The sequence below is a fragment of the Struthio camelus genome, chromosome 7, assembly GCF_040807025.1.
Source record: "Struthio camelus isolate bStrCam1 chromosome 7, bStrCam1.hap1, whole genome shotgun sequence".
NCBI classification, from domain to species: Eukaryota; Metazoa; Chordata; class Aves; order Struthioniformes; family Struthionidae; genus Struthio; species Struthio camelus.
Genome location: NC_090948.1, coordinates 15665249 through 15684089, shown reverse-complemented (window position 1 = coordinate 15684089; position 18841 = coordinate 15665249). Strand labels below are relative to the sequence as shown.

At 43.4% G+C, this 18841-nt stretch overlaps 1 protein-coding gene across 2 annotated transcripts in view; it reads left to right on the top strand.

Moving 5' to 3' along the window:
* SUFU (SUFU negative regulator of hedgehog signaling) overlaps positions 1 to 18841 on the top strand; it is a 102495-nt gene that overhangs the window by 48949 nt on the left and 34705 nt on the right. Inside the window, exons 4-8 of one of the 2 annotated variants that reach the window (XM_068949791.1) lie at positions 5516 to 5658; positions 7980 to 8065; positions 10160 to 10232; positions 14882 to 15035; positions 16519 to 16630. In XM_068949791.1, coding sequence (XP_068805892.1) covers positions 5516 to 5658; positions 7980 to 8065; positions 10160 to 10232; positions 14882 to 15035; positions 16519 to 16630 — 568 coding nt within the window. Of the gene's footprint in view, positions 1 to 5515; positions 5659 to 7979; positions 8066 to 10159; positions 10233 to 14878; positions 15036 to 16518; positions 16631 to 18841 lie in introns of both variants that reach the window. The other variant, XM_068949790.1, reaches the window with a different exon arrangement.

The following is an 18841-nucleotide window of genomic DNA, read 5'->3' as shown; positions in this document are numbered from 1 at the left end:
GAGGATGGAACTCCTTATTGCACTAGGCTTAAGTCCTGTTAATGCACCTGCAAAGCAGGAAGGGTATGAATGTCCAAGAGTTTACTGTAAAAAAGCTGGTACAGTTACAACACATCTAGAGCTCCCATGGTAACTACTGAAGGGTATGCGCTAATCCTGATGCAGTTGAAGCAGCTTAACTCTTCCTTTCGTGGAGGGAACATGTAACTACCTCAGGTTTACCAAGGGGTAAAAGCGTACAGCTGTGAATCAGTTTGTATGCTGTAAATTGGAGCCCTAGTTTGCTCCTGATGACTTGCCACTTTATTCGTTCACTACGATCACTTGGGGTTCATTTTTTAACATATTTCTTTTAGTTACTTTGCTATTTAATTCTGTCTGTGGATGACCAGATCATTTTTATGCTTTGTGTCCTCTGTCCTAGGGTTTTGATAATTCCCCAGTGATGCCCTGGTAGCTTTTTCTCGTGACTGAGTATTGTTTTGCTGTGGTTACCTAAAGAAACGAGGCTTATGCAGTCATGGTATTCTTCTGTCTAGAAGACTGTACTGCACTAAGGGTGCTTGAACCTGTTGTCCAGTGTCAAACAGATCAGAGAGTGATGGGGCTTTCAGAGAGACTCTGTCCTTTAAAGGATCATAAAAATGAGCAGATGAGTAAAAATGCTAACTGAGCCTCAGCAGTGGGGAAGTGTGGAGATGCGTAATGCTCCATGTTACAGAGAAGTGAATCTACATGGGAGCCATCTTCATGTGCTTGCAGGAACTATGGTAAAAGCTTCAGTTGGCGCTCCTGCCTTCTTAGATGCTGAAGAATCCAACCATAATGTGCAAAACCATAGAAAAAACAACTTTGGTACTTCCCCTCTTCAGAGAAGGGCTTTTGTAGCAAGTCCTAGTGATCTAGAGGTTCAAGGTACTTTTGATGTGACAATACACAATCTGCTTTTGTGACAGCCCACCTCCTCTCCTTGCGTTCCTCTTTATTTGGATGTCTGGTGTGTCACACATGATCTAAAGTCCTAAAGTAAAGATGTCTCTCTTCCAAGCAGAACAGGCTTTAAGTGTCCTTTTTCTCCCCCAGGTTGATCAAGCCAGGTTTGAGAGGCCTCAAGAAGTCCAACTAGACTCTCCTGCTCCCCTTCCATAAGCTGCTCCCTCCACTCCCAGAAGTTCCCTCCAAGCTTACCCCTGAGAACGGGAACCAACTGATCATCAGTTATGAGCCTTGCTATTACTTGCTATTACTACAAGAATATTTCAGACTCATCCCACTATGAAACATGATTTCCTTGGGCAGGTCACAGCCCTTGTTGGCTTTGCTGTGCAGTCACAGCTAACACAGAAGTTCAGAGGCAGGAGTAATTCCCCCTTAGTCCTGGCATTTGGTACTCATAATAGTTGCCCTCTTGTAGTGGTAGCGAAGGTATTTGTTCAGTAATAGCTCATGATTTTTCACAGCCATCACTGAGAGCCACCTCACCTTTGTCTAGATTCTGGACCCAAATGCGTTTCGCCTCGTTAGGCGATAAGGTGCAAAAGGACTTTTGTAATGTCTGTTGTGCTTGGTCTTTATACAGAGGAGCTTAACCACCTGCCCCAAACCAGGAACGAAACTCTGCCACATAGTGCTAATCCTCACGATATTTCAACACGTTAAGGATTGTGGCAGAGCTTGTTAGGGGTGAAAGGTCAATGGTTGCTGAAAGCCGGCTTGGACAGAGCAGAGGCTTTCTCCAAATCTGCAAGGACCTGAGAGAGCATCAGCGTTGTGATGGGATCCTTGCAGAACTAGCTTTATTGCTGAGACAGTAAACTTCCAGATTTACTAAACCGAGATAACTTGCCAAGGAACGTTCTGTGCTTATCAGAAAGAGATGTGTTTTGGCCTAAAACTGGAAATTGCTTTGGGATGCAGAAGAACTTGTAGAGGTCAGCCCTGTCAGACTGTGTCAGTGACCCGTAGACATGGGCTTCTGCGTGTAATCTTTTACCTTTACATAAAAAAATTATTTTACGTGTATATTAATACTTATTTTAATGTGTGTATTTGCAAATTTACATATGTAACTTCCAGCTGCATTCATACGTTTCTCATGGGAATAGGGACCAAACGCGTACTAAAGGGTATGTCTGTAAAACCATGAACGTTATTTAGAGACCAAGATGGGCAACCATATCACTGAAGGCCCAGGTCCCATCCATGGTTCATAGCGATGCAAAACAGAGATCCCAGAAATGAACTGGAGATGGCACGCTACTTCTCCAGTTAGTCCATCTCTACTGGAGGAATGGGAGTGTGCTTTGGGGAACCAAAGGAGCTGTCTTCAAGCCAGCTCTCAGAGGCACATCTGATTGAAGCCTGTCACTCATTGTAAGGTTTTTGGGCTTCTAGTGTACCTGGGATAAGGGCATGTATCCTGTGCCTGCTTTCTTCTTGTTTTTATGGGAATATATGTAAAAATGCTAGTGCACAGTAAGTGTTTGTGGATGAAAGGAAGGTTCACTAAGTGTAAATGTAAATGACACAGAAGGGGCAAAAATCACAAGAGTCTTTTCCCATCTGTGGGAAAAGTGATGGCTTTGAGGATTTATCTGAGTATTTTATGTTCCAATTCAACATTCATGAAAGCCCAAAATTTAGTTATTAATTTACTTTGTGGGAATAACTTACAAAAACTTCAGGATTTTTAGGTAAAAATACTGTTCTAAGTTTAAATGCTTAGAAAGATTTTGATTGTCTTATTTTGAAAATATGAGTATGAAAGGTAAGAAGGGAGGATGCTCACCACTGTTATCAGCATGAGGCAGGTCTAAGTCATTATCTAGTCCTCCTTTGTTTCTGTAATTCCTTCATTTCTGTGACTGCAGCTCCTGTAATTCAAGTTGTCCCCAATACTGCAATGTTCTCTATGCAAGAGCTGATCTAATACTCTGTATGGGTTACAATGCAGCAAGCTGAGCTTTAGGCCTTAATTCTGAATTTCCTGCACTCTTATGGGTTTTAATTGGACTTCATGTTAGTTGCACAATGTTTTTTTGTGATTTAATTGAGCAGTCAGTGTGAATTTTGTGGTGTTCATGTGCTCGTGTGAGAGAGGGAGATTTTCTAAGTGTTCAGTGTTCGCATAGACATAAACAGGTGGGTTTCCAGCAGAGATATTTGCATTTGAAAACCTACTCTAAACGGGCTGGGATTTCCCAGGAGGAGCAGCACCAGCAGTGAAATACAGCGATCGATCAGCATAGAATTGTGTGAGCATTTGATGGGCAAAATGTTGTGGTATAAAGACAGGACCCAAGAATAAGCTCTTTGTGGCTTTGTTTCGTTCCTGAAAACTGTGACTGAGAAGCTTTTATCACTGGAAAAAAAAAAAAAAATTAGACGCATTTTGCCTAACCTGGAAAACATCAGCAAGATCTGTTGCAAAATTGTAAGTGCTGTTTATTTCTTCAATCCAATTTTGGTGTAAGAAAACTTTTAAATGAAGTTTTTCATTTCTGTCTGCCTATATACCCAACTTGAAAGTTAGAGAGTGTAAGAACTATGTGCTGAACCACTCCTTTCAGTCACAGAGCTGAAAAGCGTGTAATTTATTGTACATAATGGTGAACTCTTTTTCTAAGCAGCCTGCATTTGCTGTTTTCTCTCTTTCCTAGTTATAACTAGGGAAAACATTCTCTTCCTTATCACAACACTTTTACTCCACGCCTTGTTCTTCAGGCCAAGTTGCTTACAGTATTGGGAGTTTATTTTAATTCTTACTTTATCAAATGAGCTCTCCAAGAAAAATATATATAAATGTTCAAATAAACACCAATGGGGACACCTGGTGGAGAAACTACGAGTTGCCCACGAGAGTCTGGATTAAACTACTATGAATATGCAACAATGAATTAGCTATCAGTGTGACGATCTGTGAGTGTTTTTAACCACAGTAACTGCAAGATAACTCTGGTTAGCTTAGTTGCCTGCCACTGATGGCTCCGTCGAAGCATCCTGCGCTTGCCACTGGCGGAGAGGACTTGCACAAGAGTTGTCAGGGTGCTGGTGAACAGTGACTGTTGCGCAAGCACCCGCTTCCCAGTTTCTGTTGTTGCTTAACGTGGTTGCAGATAAAGCTGCAATTGCTGGTGAATGCTGTTTTTCTTTTGCTGCTGCAGAAGCTGCTGTGCCCACTTTGAGGATTCTCAGATAAGCGCTGTAGATATTTTCTTAAGAGATGTCCTGTTCACAAATGTGTTTGGAAGGTAGTAGTTGGGAAGGTTAGGGGAAAAGCCAGGACCACATCTGCTCCTAGCTGAGAGGCAGAGGAGAACCCAGACTGGACAACGTGCCTTCTCTTGAGTGGGTTCCTGCTCTACGTGCCACAGGATACCCCAGTCTCAAGTGCCCAGTTCATTCCTGGGGCTCCACACCTATGTTAGAGGGCAGAGTTTGGTTTCTAGGTTGCTTATTTGTGTGTACTATAAAAAACTCTGTTCAGAGTGGAACAAGCACAAGATCAAGGCAATCAAATGGGCAGCGTTTTTGTACGTGTGCTCTTGGAGCTGTGTACAAGTAGACCCTACTTTAATTGGAGAGAAAATGCTCATGGTTGATTATTTCACTTCTAGTTTGTTCAGAAAACAAGAATTACCCCTTCTTGTGACAAGGCAGCAACATATAAACGGGTTCTGGTGTGCCTTCTGGCAGGCACCAGCTTCAGAGCATGGGGTTATCTGTTTTCTTAGGCTTTCTAAGCAGGAGAGGAGGAGAAGAAAAATTCTTATAGTCATGGAGAGGGAAGAATAATTTCCGGCTGTTTGTTTTGCTGCAGTCTGTTCTGACATAGAGTGAAACTTATAGCTTACTGATTTTCTCATTATCTTGGGAAAGAAGGAATATAGTAATTATAACTCTATACTAGAGCTGCCAGACAATTGGAAGAGAAAAGTGACTTTGACTTAGACTGTCACAAGTTAGGCAACAAGCTGTGGATTTTATTAGATATAGCAGAGTATTATTTGTATTTAATTCACATTTCAGAATCTTTTCTCTGTGGCAAATCAGAGTTGCAAATTAAGTATGAATTGCTGTTCCATAAGCATCCAGCATGGCCAGCTGACTGTCTGTGCCCTTGCACAAAGTGAGAATAATAATAAACGAGAGACTAACTTTGTATTCCTGTGCTGGGATTAATGTCAAACCAGGGCACTATTTTTTGCTACAGGACTGCGACTCAAGATCAGGTAGTTTTATATTTGGTGTTTGAATTCAGATGCCTCAACAAGGTGCCTTTCCTGCTGCAGGATTGGGTGCTCCAGCTGACGGAGACTCAGCAGAGCTGACTAGAGGCAGTCACTTTGAATAGCAACCAGTGACTCTCCAGAGCCTGACCAGAGGTTCCTGTCTGACAGTGGCCAAGAGCAGATGCTTACAGAAGGAATATGAGTCCTGAGCAAGTCCCTGGTTTATCCTTCCAGCTTCTGGCAGATTTTAATCACTAAATATTTCTTGGTTTTCCTCTTTGCAGAAAACACCTTCTGTAGTGGTGACCATGTGTCGTGGCACAGCCCTTTGGACAACAGTGAATCTAGGATCCAGCATATGTTGTTGACAGAAGACCCTCAGATGCAGCCAGTGCAAACTCCTTTTGGGGTTGTTACTTTCCTGCAGGTATGGCACAGGAGCGGTGGCTCTGATGGTCACCTCTTGGGTATGGCGTGGAGCTGACATTACGTTTATTTAGTTTTGATAAGTAGCATGGTCTTTCAGGACTTGCTGTCAAACGCTTCTTTCTCTGTTTTCCACTTTTCTACCTGCTTTGATTACAATGGGTCTCACCCTTGAGCCGTTCCTTTAGTGGTGTTCAGTAAGGATTTTACTGGTATTGAGCCACAGTGCACACAGCTCTCAGGGTAGAGGCCTATCTGATGGAGAGAAGCTTGACACTCTGAAAAAGACCCAGCATTGAACGTGGCATATTGCTGTGCTGAAATTCAAAAACCAATGCGGAAAAAGGCTCAGAGAAACACTTTTTCAAAGATTATTCAGCGCTAAATTCAAGTTAATGCTATGGCAGCATTAATAAGGGATCCGCTGGTTTGAGGTCCAGGGAGAAAGGTACTTGGAGTAGGATTCAGACTTGCTTTTGCATCATTTAATGGCAGAACTGTAGCCTGCGGCATTGACACGAGGATTCTTTAGAGGCTAAGTGAATTTGCCTGTATTGATCTACTGTTTAAGAAAGGTTCAGGTTTGCTTTGCAGAAGAAACGTTAAAAAAAAAAATCCCTTGCCTATTCACCCCACTGTTCAATGAGGGGAGCTCCCTTGGCCAAGCAGGTTTGCTTGCTTTCCCAGACTCCTTTTTATCAGGGATACATCTCAGATACGGGCTGCTTTGGACATTTTTAAATTGCATCTGGAGCTGTTTAGGCTAACTGCTGATTTCTCCCTGTCCCATGGAAAAGCTTCGCTGATGTGGGAAGATGCAAGTATCTGTATTTTATAATTTAAGCTTCAGGTTACTCCCACTTGTCCTTGGCTCTAGTTGCAACAAGTGATTAAAGAAGGAGTAAGAAGAAGCTCCATTATCACAGACCTGCAGAAGGCAACTGCCATGTAGGGGCAAAGGCTTTCCTGGATCTTCTGAGGTGCCCAAAAGCCTGTGTTTTATCAACAGGCAAGAGAGAGATCTGGATTAATCAGTAAAAGGTGAGTTGTGGGCTCTCAGGAGAGAGAAAGTAAAGCTAAGCAGGGTGATTCCTGGCTGGCCCCCAGTGGGTTCTACGGTAGCTCCCATCCCTTCTTTAGTGCCCAGCTGTTCCGGATCAAAGGACAGTCAGCTTGTTGCATCCTGAGGCTCTTGGCCTCTCATCGTCTTCACAGCACATATTGTTGACCTATTTTTCGCTTTTATTTGTTTGATGCTTGTTGTTATGGATTTATTTTGACCCATGAGGATAAATAATTGCCAAAAGAAAGGAATGAACACAAAATAATTTCCTGTTTAGAGTCTTGCTGTTTGTATGTAATTAGTGAGTAAGGGCCCAGGGAGGGGTGTGCTGTAGTGAGGGTGATTCAGGCTGTTTGCTGAGGAAGCCTGGGAGATGGGTGAGGCTGAAGAGCCAGTCCAAGAGCTGGGTCTTGAGAAAGAGCGCTCTGCAAGGGGCAGCAGGCAGGATGTGCAGAACTAGGTGCATGCTGGCATTGATAGTTTTCCACACAGATCTCTATCAGTGCGGATACGCGCTTGTAGCAAAGGCACATCAATTACTTCCACTTACAGCTCTTTGGAATTTAGTTTCCAGTTCTCCTCTTTTCTGATAAAGCACTAGCTGAACAAATTTTGACTGAAAATTCAGTATCACTCAGTGGAAAAGGCTTAGGCTCTTGAGAGAGAAAATAGAAGTCCGCGGCTGAAAGAATTCCTCATCCCAAAGGGTGGATCATTGTGCTCCAAGGCACAAGCCAGCAGTTGGGGGATCAGGAAGAAACTGCCTTTCTCTATCAACTAAAGAGCGTTTCACCCCTTCGTTTGAGGCAGCTGATCTCAGCTGCTGTGAGAGAGAGAGCTGGTATTGCTCAGTGTGGCAGTTCCCATCCTGATGGGCAAACACATCCTGCCTTGTACGGGAAGGCAGAAGTCCACAATTGCCTGCAATGAAGAGTGGATTATGTGATGTGTAAGCAACTCTGTGGTGCCGGATAAGATTTAACCACTCAGCAAACTGAATTGGTCAAGGATTTATGAGCACCAAAGCATTCCTTTGTGGCAGTGAGTCCTTTGCCTAACTGAAACTTGCTGATGTAGTGTTGCGTTTGCTCCTAGCAGTTGGCTGACAGAGCATGTGTTCGGACCCTAACATGTGCTGCCTTTAAAAGAATGGTGCTTCCCTGTCTCTCCAGTTTGATCTAGGAGCACGTGGCACATTTTCTCTATGGTTCTTGCACTGTTCCCATACTGTTTAGTATCTCTGCTTTTATTTATTCCAGATTGTTGGGGTTTGTACTGAGGAACTGCATGCTGCTCAGCAGTGGAACGGACAAGGGATCTTGGAACTGCTTCGGACTGTGCCTGTGTAAGTGTCCATTGGCTCGTACGGCTCCGCATAGAAGAGCATTCTGAGTGAGAGCAATTTATTTGTGTTGTGTGTTTTGTTTTTTTATGAACAATATTTAACTTATTGATGGAACTTATTTAATCCTGTATTGTAGCAGGTGATGGGAATTCATTGCAATTCTTTTCTCACATGCAGATGGCAAATTAATGCATGTGAAAGTCAACATGTCCTGAGTGAAACCAAATGATCTCTTGAAAGCTTAATTTCCTTCCTTTTGTGCGTGCAGCATTTTCTTATTGGCTCTTCCTGGAAGAAAGAGGATAACTGTTCCTGATGTCCTCTCTATGTAGTCCAAAATAAAGAAGGTAGAAGGTCTGACTTACGGTACCTAGTAAAGCTTGGTTATTATCTGAAAGTGAGAAAATTATGGCAAACTTGATGGGCCATTTTGCAGGAGGAGGAGTGTTCATGCTAGCGAGGTTCGTTTTGTTATTTCTCCATGATAATGTTGGATCAAGGAGGAGATAGATTTAAAATGTTACGTGATACGTTGAAGCCTTATTTGCTGCCAGGTGGCAGCTAAGCCTTTTTAGCTTGCGAGTGTTTTGTTTAAATGTTTTCCTCTCCTATTCAGGGGAGGTTATTGCGGTATGATAGTAGCTCGAAAGATTTTAAGCAAAGTGGTTTTGAATATGTGCTCCTGGGCACCATAGCCCACTCTCTAGTACCACAGTGGACTTTTATCTCAGCTTTGATTTTTCCTTTTTTCTTTGAAGAGTCCAGCCTTTGCTGCTGTCTTCCTGAACTTCTTAAACTTCTTCTGAATCTTTCCCCTCTAAGCACAAGTACAGATAGTTTGTGAGGATGCGCTAGAGAAGAGAGAATCTGTGCAACTGCAAGCTTTGTTTCTGGGACCTCGAAACAATAAACACAACCCCCCCGATTCCTCTTAAGTTTATGCAGATACGCTACCCTTCTCATTCTGTTCTCCTGTTACATTTTTGGGAAAGTGCTGCTTTTGTGCTGTGGTACAAGCACCTTTCCAAGGGTAAAATGAAAGCCAAATACACTGCAAACTACTGAGCTGCTGATGTGGCATCAGGGTGAAAGTCTCTTGCATCCCAGATGAGAAACTGAAGCAGGTGGCACCTTGCAGTTAACAATTAACAGCTTCCAAAGTGATGTGACAAAAGAATGGCTATCAGTGCATCTGAGGAGCTATAAAATATTAACTTATAGTGCTCTGACTGCAAGTGCTTTAAGAGACTATAACACAGACAAGGCCAGAGGAGGGGGCTTTTGACTGCAATAACGAAGTATGTAATGAAAAAGTGAATTTTTTATGGCAATTCCAGAAGACTTCAATCAGTTTTTATTTCAAATGAAAAGCACCCTCTAAAACTGATTTCTGCAGTCTGTGTGCATTGTGACCCAAATTAAAGTCCTCAAATAGTTTATCTTCACAGTAATGTTTTCTATCACCTTTGTTAGGAAACATCTTGACCGTTCCAACTTTTATTGCTAATGAAAACAGATTTTCCTGAACCATCTGAGTACGCAGCCATTAAGTACCAACTGGGCAGAATGTCTATTGTGAGGATATTAATCAAAGCAGTAAGCTTTTCATGGTACTGAACATGACTGCTGATCTCAGCAAAAAGCAAAGTCCCATCAGGACCCTGCTGCTCCTATAGATGTGTAATAGAGGTGGTAAATCTTGGCCCCAGGCCTCGCTTGCCTTTCCTAGGTCCAGGCTACACTGGACTTCCCTGTCCCAATTCACAGTTACCTACTAAGAATAAAATGTGGTTCAGTCTTGTATGAATAAGTGGGTCCACACAGGGGGTAGCCTGAGTCGATCTTGACTGTGTTGCAAGACTTGGGGGTGCCAGCCACTAGGCAGATAGCAGTCAGGTCATGGAGGGCTTTCATTATGTAAAAATGTAAAGGACAAATGGGTGCTATGGGATATATATGCAGCATGGAGGGGCTTCTAGGCTTTTTTTTTAAACTGTCTTGCGCTTCCTCCAAGTACAGGTCTACCCTGGGGATTCTGTCTGGAGAGTAGTAGGTAAAGTCCTTGTTTGGTTCATTATCTTTCTTTCTTTGTAGAGCTGGCGGCCCCTGGTTAATAACAGATATGCGAAGAGGAGAGACAATATTTGAGATTGACCCACATCTGCAAGTATGTCTTTAGTTAATAAAATGTCATGCCTTCTGTAGTAGCCAGGGAAAACTGGTTTAATGCTATTAACACACTTCTATTATTTTCTGTAAATGTGCTATGATCTTCTCAATGTTTGCAATTGTCACAGGGCTATCTTAAGACTCCTTTTGCCCTCTCAGAGGTGGTTCTAATGTTCAGGTATGCACATGTCCAGGCCCAGGTGAATGGCAGCTCTAGGAAAAAATGTAGAGAAGAGGGACCAGGAAGCGGAGTCTCATACGTCAGACAAATTAGTAAGATTTGGGTTGCTTGTTTTGGAAAGGAGGAAAAAAAAAAAAAGGAGATATAAGAATATAGAATGGTACATGATTGAGAGAAGATAGATTAGGAACTTCCCTCTTCATTTTGTGTGCAAACATAAGGAGATATAACCTACAGAAAATTCAAAACCTACTAAAGTAATATTTTTTCACAGATGTGACAGTGTAACTTATTCCTCTAGGAAGTCACTTGAGGCCACGTAGTGTAATCTGAAAAAGAATGGGAAGCCAAGAGTATCTCATACAGTTATCATTAATAATACATTCAGGAAGATATATTAAACCTTCTGCTTCAGAGTTCAAATTAATTTCTAAAGTTAAAAGATAAGAATAGGACCTGCATGGGGTAGGGGGTTACCGTCCCATGGCCTACAGCTGATTTGTGTGTTTGATAGACAGTTCTGCATCCCTTCGGCAGAAACCAAGCAAATCTAGTGTCATGCTGACCTTGTGTCAGTGAATCACTAAGAATTTTCCTTTGACAGAGAACTCATGGCTTAGCCTGGTAGGGCACGTGCATATGATCATGTTTTATACAAGCTATTGCATTTGCTTATGGTCTGTGTGTCTGCATCTGATTACCCTCAGTTGCCTCACAACATTTTTTGTTTTGAAAGCTTAAGAATAAAACCAAATTCTACTTGCACTGTTTTTAGGGATTCATTCATCTAAAATAACAACCTCAATCTGAGAGAGAGAAAAATATTCCACAAATATCTCATAGCATGGGTGCTAATACAACTGTAAGCCTTCTAAAAGTTTCAGGCTCTTGAAAATTTTGCCTGTGTGTCCTCTCCCCTCCTGGAGGGTGTTTGTCTGTTCTCTACAGACTGGTGATTCCTAGTGATAACAGGGCTTTCTTCAATTTACTGTAAATGAAAAGTAGCTCAACTTACTGGAACCTGAGTCAGCCAAGGCAAGTTAAGGCAAATAGAAAAGTACTTCTCCCTCACTAGTGTGTCCTGCCACTGAAGGCTGCTCTGTCTGTGGTCTTTCCGGACTTCCTCACATTGAAAACATTCCTGCTTCTGTTCTCTCTTGCCCCTCTCGCAGTGAGTATGTGCAGGTATGTGTGTACATCCTTTCTGCCGCGCTGCCACTGAAGGCAGACTGTGAGGGAGACCCAGGGCAGAAACTTCTTTTGCAGTCCTGAGTCCTGAAGTGCCGGGAACAAGGCTGTGACAGCCTGCGTTCAGCCTCCGCCGTGGGCCTTCCATTCTGAATTAGTGGGGAAAGGATAAAGCGGCTTTCACTTGGCATTTTCTTGGTAGCGTTACTTGGTGCCTGAGAGCTGAAAGGCACCAGTAGAGGATAGGTGGAGGCGAGGGAGGGAGAAGGGAGAGAAAATGGATAACTTTCCAGGGAACAAGCAAACACATTGCCTGCCTGGGAAGCAAGCAGAGCTTGTTTTGAGACTGCATTGTTTCTTGTGGGAATTGGTTGAGGCCTAAACCCAGCCCTGGCAGCAGCAGCTGTACTTTCTGTTCGAAGTTGCTGAGAATGAGTCCCAACTAAGATGTCATCCCAGGATGTCAGCAATTAACACTGCGGCAACACTGGCTGGTTTCTGTTCAGCCAGGCTTCCCTGTAGGCCATTCAGATTTCCCTGGCAGTACTGTCAAACCATCCCTGTTGGTCCCTAGCTCTGCACTGATTGTCAGTGCTTTGCTTCTGTCGTAGCAGATATCTCAGAAGAGAATAAAGCTGATTTGAATTTCCTGAGTTGTGGTTGCTGCTCTGTGGGTCACGCTGCAGTGCTCTGGCTCATTTAGAAAGGGATCAATGACTTATAAGAGCCTCAGAGCATCCCTCCCACATGCTGAGAGGAAAATGGGACAGAAACATTCTTTCTTTGAGGAAGGAAAAAGCTGAACCTCCTTTGCACTGAGCTCGTCCAGCCTCCTGCTCAGGCTGCCCTTTCGGGAAGAAAGAACAGCCCCTCGGCCCAGGCACGTCTTTACTGGGCAAAGATGGGGTAACACTGTGCATCACCCCAAATGAGAGCATGTGTTGGTTAGGTTTTTTTTTTTTTTTCTCCCCTTTAGCATCAACACTTGCAAATGTTGTAAAACAGGCATGGAAATTGGGCTACCTTAGGCCAGCTCATTTCCATCAGTCCCCCTTGATCTCCAAGAGATGCCAACAGAGCAGCACTTCTTCCCCTAAGGAAGTGCTCTGCAAACCAGCTGAGATGCAGATGATGAGCTACAGAGCCTTTCCCCTCCCTTAGCTTGTGTGTCCTGTCTGGAGGTGCTAACCGTGTCAGGGCCGTGGGCTCTTCTTCTCCCTCCTCGAGGCCAAGTTTGGCTCTCCCACGCGTCCCTGGTCACTAGAATAAAAAATAACCATGCTGACAAGCCAAAGCTCCCCATCCTTGCACCAGCTGATTTTGGTCCTCACAGAGCACTGTGGGAGCTCCCTAAGGGGCCATGTGGTAAAGCATCATTTGCGTATGTAGGATCGATTTTTTTTTTTTTTTCACAACTTCTATTTCTGGGTGGAACAGCTTGTTTTATATTTAGGATATAACAAAAGAAAATTACTGCAGATTTGTTATTTCTCAGATTCTCCCATTACTTTTTCCCAGAAGCCAGTTTTCCATGACTCTGGAGGAAGATAGCAGCAAGTGGAAGCCTTCTCCCAGGGACAGAAGCAAAAGGAAGGCAGTTTCTTGACAGCTTAAATTTTCCTAAGCCAGGATTGCTCTGGTCCTACCCTTAGCTGCAGGCTTCTGCCTGATGCTTTGGGCGGGGGAACCAGTTCAGGGAGGTGATCCAGCTGAAAAAAAAAAGTCACTTGGCTCAGGTGAAGGGGTAGGAGCACATGGAGGAGGGTGGGACAGTAGCTGCTGTGAATTAGATCAGCTTAAACTGCTGTGAAACCACACCCAGAGTGCTTGTGCTTATCTTTGAGCTGCTCAAACCCTCTCTTGAATGATCAGGAGAACAGGCAATGCCCTTTAATAGGGTACAGCGTATTCCGCTGGGCAGGGGGAGGAGCGTATGTGGGTTTTTGTATGGAAACAGCTTCTTAGGGATCAGAGCACTGAATGCTCCCACGGTCTCTTGACTTCAGTGGCCAGCTCAAACCGGAGGGTTAGGAATAATGAACGAGATCTGCTTCTGTTGTGTGTAACGCTCAGAGAAGCACTCTGCTCTTTCCTCAAATCTTCAAAGTTTGTCTTGCATATTGCAGAAGCTATCACATAATTTGGGATGATGCAGATGTACATAGTGAGATGGAGATCTTGCTAGAAGTGACGCTGCTTCTCAAAAGGGGAAAACGAACCTGATTTATTCAGTGCCTGCTGAGAGGTAATAGAGCAGAGAGAAGCCCTTCCCCTCTGTGACTTAGCCCTAGGTTTGTCCAGCTCAACATTACCCCCTTGTGGGAAATAGGTGGAAATTCAGACTAATGCCTGTTCCCGTTAGCAGGTAGGAGTCCTTTGGAATTTTTGGCTGTATAGCTTAAGGCAGAGTCTGACTGGCAGCAAATGCATGTGTCCTTGAAAAAAAGCCTGGTGTCTAAGAATATCCAGCTGCATGCTGTTTGTGTGCAACACGTTCCTAGACCCAAACAGTGGTTACGTGCTTGGAAATCCCACCTCGCAAGGGATGGAGTTTGTGTATTTTGCCAATAGAGAAAGCTGTGCAATAGCTTTGACATCTGCACGCAGATCTTATGTTTCCCTTGCACATTTGTACTTGACTGAACACAGCAGCGTATTGAAAAGCAGTAGCTGTCTGTTCAGTTTGCGAATAATGAACTCTTGTGAACAGTGAGCCGCTCTGTGAACTTTTTTTTTTTTTTAGTCTGGGACTCCTTGGTAAGCTTGGAAAGGGATGTTAAGTTTAGTTATTTAAGAGTTTGTTATCACTTGCAAAAAAAAAAAAAAAGGTAGACTGTCAAGTTGTTCTTCATTCAGGAGTATACCCTGTAGTGTCATAAATACTTCAAGTTGGTATAAGCTGGAGCTGATACTGAAAAAAACAGCCCTGCACGGCCCTGGCCACTCATTTCCACCTCTGTCTTTCCCTGCTTTGTGCCAGCAGTGAAATAGTGGGGAGGGGACTGGAATTCAAACCAACCTGCTACCAAAAAAAGGATTGTTCCAGTTCAGATCAGCTCCCTAATTTGGCTCAATGTGCAACCAGCAACCACCCTTAGCTGGCAGATCGGGGGGTGGGGGGGGGGGGGAGGACAAAGAATAGAAACAGGCGGCAGAAGAAGGATACGTAGGGGCTGCTGAAGGCAGCTGAGCCGATTCTGCCCTAGAGCCAGAGGGCTTCCAGCTCACATCCAAGTCACACCCAAAAAAGTCTTGGGGTTTTGGATCTTTTCAAGCAGGAGAGAGTCGACAAAGGGATTGAAACAGATGGCTCAAACCTGAGCGGCGTGAGTGCCAAGTGTGCCTGGGACGATCTCAGCCGGCCCCCAGAGGATGACGAAGACAGCAGGAGTATTTGCATTGGAACCCAGCCACGGCGGCTGTCCGGGAAAGGTGAGAAGTCCTGCAGTGGCCTTTGGGCAGTGGGCTGAGAGTCATGCATCATCGTGGGATGTGTAACAAACACCACATTTACGAGAAGGCTCAGTGTGTCTCAAGGGGGTGGAATGAATTTTGGTATGGCCTCTTCAAGGAAGATGGGAGGGATGGGGAGAGAGATCGAGAGAGAGCTTTGCGTTGTTTTGTCTGAATTTATCTTGTAGTTTTTAGGCTAGTCCTAATCTAAATCTCCAGAGTTAAACTGAGCACTGGGTGAAACCGGGACCTTAAATACCTGCAAGGTGAAGCAACTGCGTTTTCCCAGGCCATGTTTCCTTTTTAACATTGTTACTTCCTGGGTGTCAAGTTGGACTAACGCTTCATGTTGCTGTAGCTAAACTCAGGTAATACTTGCAAACAATTTTGGAAAGAGGAAATGGCATACAGTGGAGTTCCCCTTTACGGTGAGATGCCATCTCAGGCTACAGATGTCACAGCCATTAAGCACACTTGAAATTAGGCGTGTTAGCTTTCAAACTGGTCAAGTAATGTAAAATTTAAGGGTTTGAGATTTCCAGAAATTAATGATGGTTTCCATAGGAATGATACCTTGCTTGTTTTGATTCTATAGCGTAAAAAAAAAAAAAATTAAATGCATATAGCATTCCATGTGGCTTCTGTGCAAATATTTTGAACTGCTGTGGATCTAAAAAGACTAGACACTGTTCTCCCTGAGCCTGCAAATGAAAAGCCTGGGACAGGTCTACACAGTGATATTTGCCTGTCCTTCAGATGATTCTGAAATAATTTGGATATTTTGTCCTGCACCTAATTCTCACATTTCTGAAAAAAGTCAGGGAAATGTCTAAAGATTGAAGTTCTGGGGTACAAGCATCCTTTTAAAGTATTTGCTCATTAGGCATTACAGGAAAATGAAAAAGTAGAAGGACTGCATTCAAAGTGCATAAATTTGCAGTTTATTTTCAAATGTCAGCTTGAGGATGAAGCTTACCGTGCATAAAATTCCTTTTTCTTGTGGATATTTTTGTAAATTAATTGACAGATTTGCAAAGTGCAGAAACTCAGGGACCCTCATGCACTAATTTGGTAGAGGAACAAACTACTGTTATGCCTACTCCCGTCACAAAAGCTGGAAGTGTCACGAGGTTCAGCAAGAGCTGCAGAAGCAGCAAACACCTCATTTATGAAATGAATACAAAACTACTCAAAATTTCCTCATCAGGAGGGCGTAGTGCAAAGGTTCCAGCTTTCCTTGCCTGACATAACATAGCAGCCCGAAACAACAGTGAAGTAACTTCTAAACTGAAGAAGGGCTGTTAGGAATTCAGCCTTATTTTATCCCTTGACTTCTTTCTGAAGGGGAAGAGTTTGGATGAAACACACCATAGAAGTAGGCCTTTTAGGAAAAGCTGACACCTTATTGCGTCTGCAATGTTTCTGGGGACAGTAAATCAGGCTAAACAAATTCTCTTTGCAGATACGGAGCAAATCAGGGAGACTTTGCGAAGAGGGCTTGAGATTAACAGCAAACCTGTTCTACCTCCAATAAATGCACAAAGACAGAATGGGTTGAACCATGACCGAGCACCGTAAGTTTAATTCTGCGCTCTCAGGTGACAGGAGGAGGAAGGCTAAAGAGCTCAGAGTTGGGGGGGGGGGGTTAAAGCTGGGTGGAAAAGACTTGACAGGGGGAGAGGAAAGTTAACAGCAAATACTTGCAAAGCGCAAGAATACAGGGAAAAGAGTTGCTCAGGCTGGGTTAATAGGCTAATACTCGGGAGGACAGATTTTGAGACAGATGTTGGGCAAACCTTGCTGATGCAGAGTGGCTCTGACTATGTCCTAGAGGACTTGCTGCTCACAGTGCAGTGTTTGAGGTCAGACTGGGCTGAGCCCTTTAAAATGTGCTGGGTTAAACAGTGCTGTACTATCCAGAGAGCTAGGTGGAATAGAGCAGTGTTTGATATTTTTGCCTGAGCGTTTTGTTTTCAAACTCACCAATACAAACCTTTTGGTTAAAATATTATGGTGGGGGTTTTTTTGTTTTTTTGTTTTTTTTTTTTTTGACAAGGTGACTTTGATCTTGTCTAGCTTAAGCAAGCAAGTACTGGCACTAATCATATGCCAATACCATCCTAGGATCTTATAATCTGTAGACAAAAGGTGGAGTAAAGTGGGACTGGCAAGGCCTGTAGCTTTCGACTTTGGTGAATCTATAGGCAATCACTTGTGGTCTCAGCCATTTGCTGTGTCTGCACTTCGGTTCTGTGGGTTTTTTCCCCTTCCCATCTTAGGCTATGTTTCAGTTACTAGATAAATCTATTCCCATCAATTATAATGGTTTCATCTAAATCTAAAAAAGTCTAAAGAAAACGCGTGTGTCTTTGCTGCATTCTTTCCTCTTGGTGTTTTTTTTGGTTTCCTAGTCTCCCATGAACACTTGTGCTTTCTTGTTCAAAGAATAAAGACCATCACGCTCTTTCCTGGAGTGCCAGGCAGGCACAGCATCCTGCTCTCTGTTTCAATTCCTCTGTTTCATTCTTGGTTCAAACATTCTATGAGAAAAATATTCCTGGTACATGATTAGGACCCTGATGTTCTTTCTGGTTCCTTTTTTTGTATAACTTTTGATTTGGCTGACTTAAGAATATTTTTGAGTTACCAAGTCCTTTGGGGAAGTATTTTGTCAATTGCTGATGCGATGTACTAGTAAATAATATGAGGTAGTGGTATTTTTAAAAAAAAAAAAAAATCTCAAATGGCTTTATTACTGTTATTTTTGCTATATAATAATTGTATGGAGCCAGATTCTGACTTGACTCAGACTCTGAGTGGTATTTCTCCGCCTAAGGTTGATCTTACTGGAAAAATGTAACGATACTGTGTGATTTGCAAGGATCACACCCAGCCTTAGAAGGCTGAAAAGTACTGAACAGCGTTTCTCAGGGATACTGGGCTCCTGCATGAATCCGCGTGCCCAGTAAAAGCCCTTTGTTCACAGTGGTTTGGGGTGACCAGAAATATTTGGGGTGCTCATTAGGGCAGGGAGGCAGCTGCTGGGTAAGCCTTACTGCTGGGAAGTAGTCTTTGCTCAGATAAGAAAGCTTTATATTATCCAGGATAAGGTAAACAGAGATATGCTCAAGACAGAGTACTGAAATGTTAACAGAGGTCAGAGACGGAACACTCACAAATATTTACCTGGGTTTTTAACGGTTCTGAGACAGAGAGGAAGGTAGGTCAAACTTGGAGCTTCGTACCCATGATAGTGCTCTTTGTAGCAAATCTGTCCTTCCTGTAGCAGCTGTGCACCCACCTTCCCTGAAGCTTGAATAGTAGGCATGGCAGGTTCCCAGTGTTTGTCTCCTAGAAGATCAATATATTGCTCTGAGGTCTGTGGTTACCACTGTGGAAACTGATAGCCTCTTTCTCCGTAATAGCAGTTCAATTAAGGAAGGAGAGTTATCAGACCGCTGTGTGTCTTGCCTGCAGTCAATCTGGTGATAGTTAGCATCTGAGCAATAGAGGAGGTCTCAACTTAAAAAGCAGTGTTTCCTGACACCACCTTCCTCTGTTCTTACTGACTAGTCAGAGTTTGGAAAAGGTCTTTCTTCTTTGTAGAGTTGCTTTTCTTCCTCTGATTCACACAGCGGCTATAATGGCATTTGTTCAATGCCGTGTCCTCACTGGGAGGAGTGGCTTGTGCTGGCAACCTCTAACTAACTTGTAATTAAATCAGACCTGGTTGTTAACCTTACTGTGGCTAACACTTATCAGTCCATGTTTTTTTCCAGCACAGC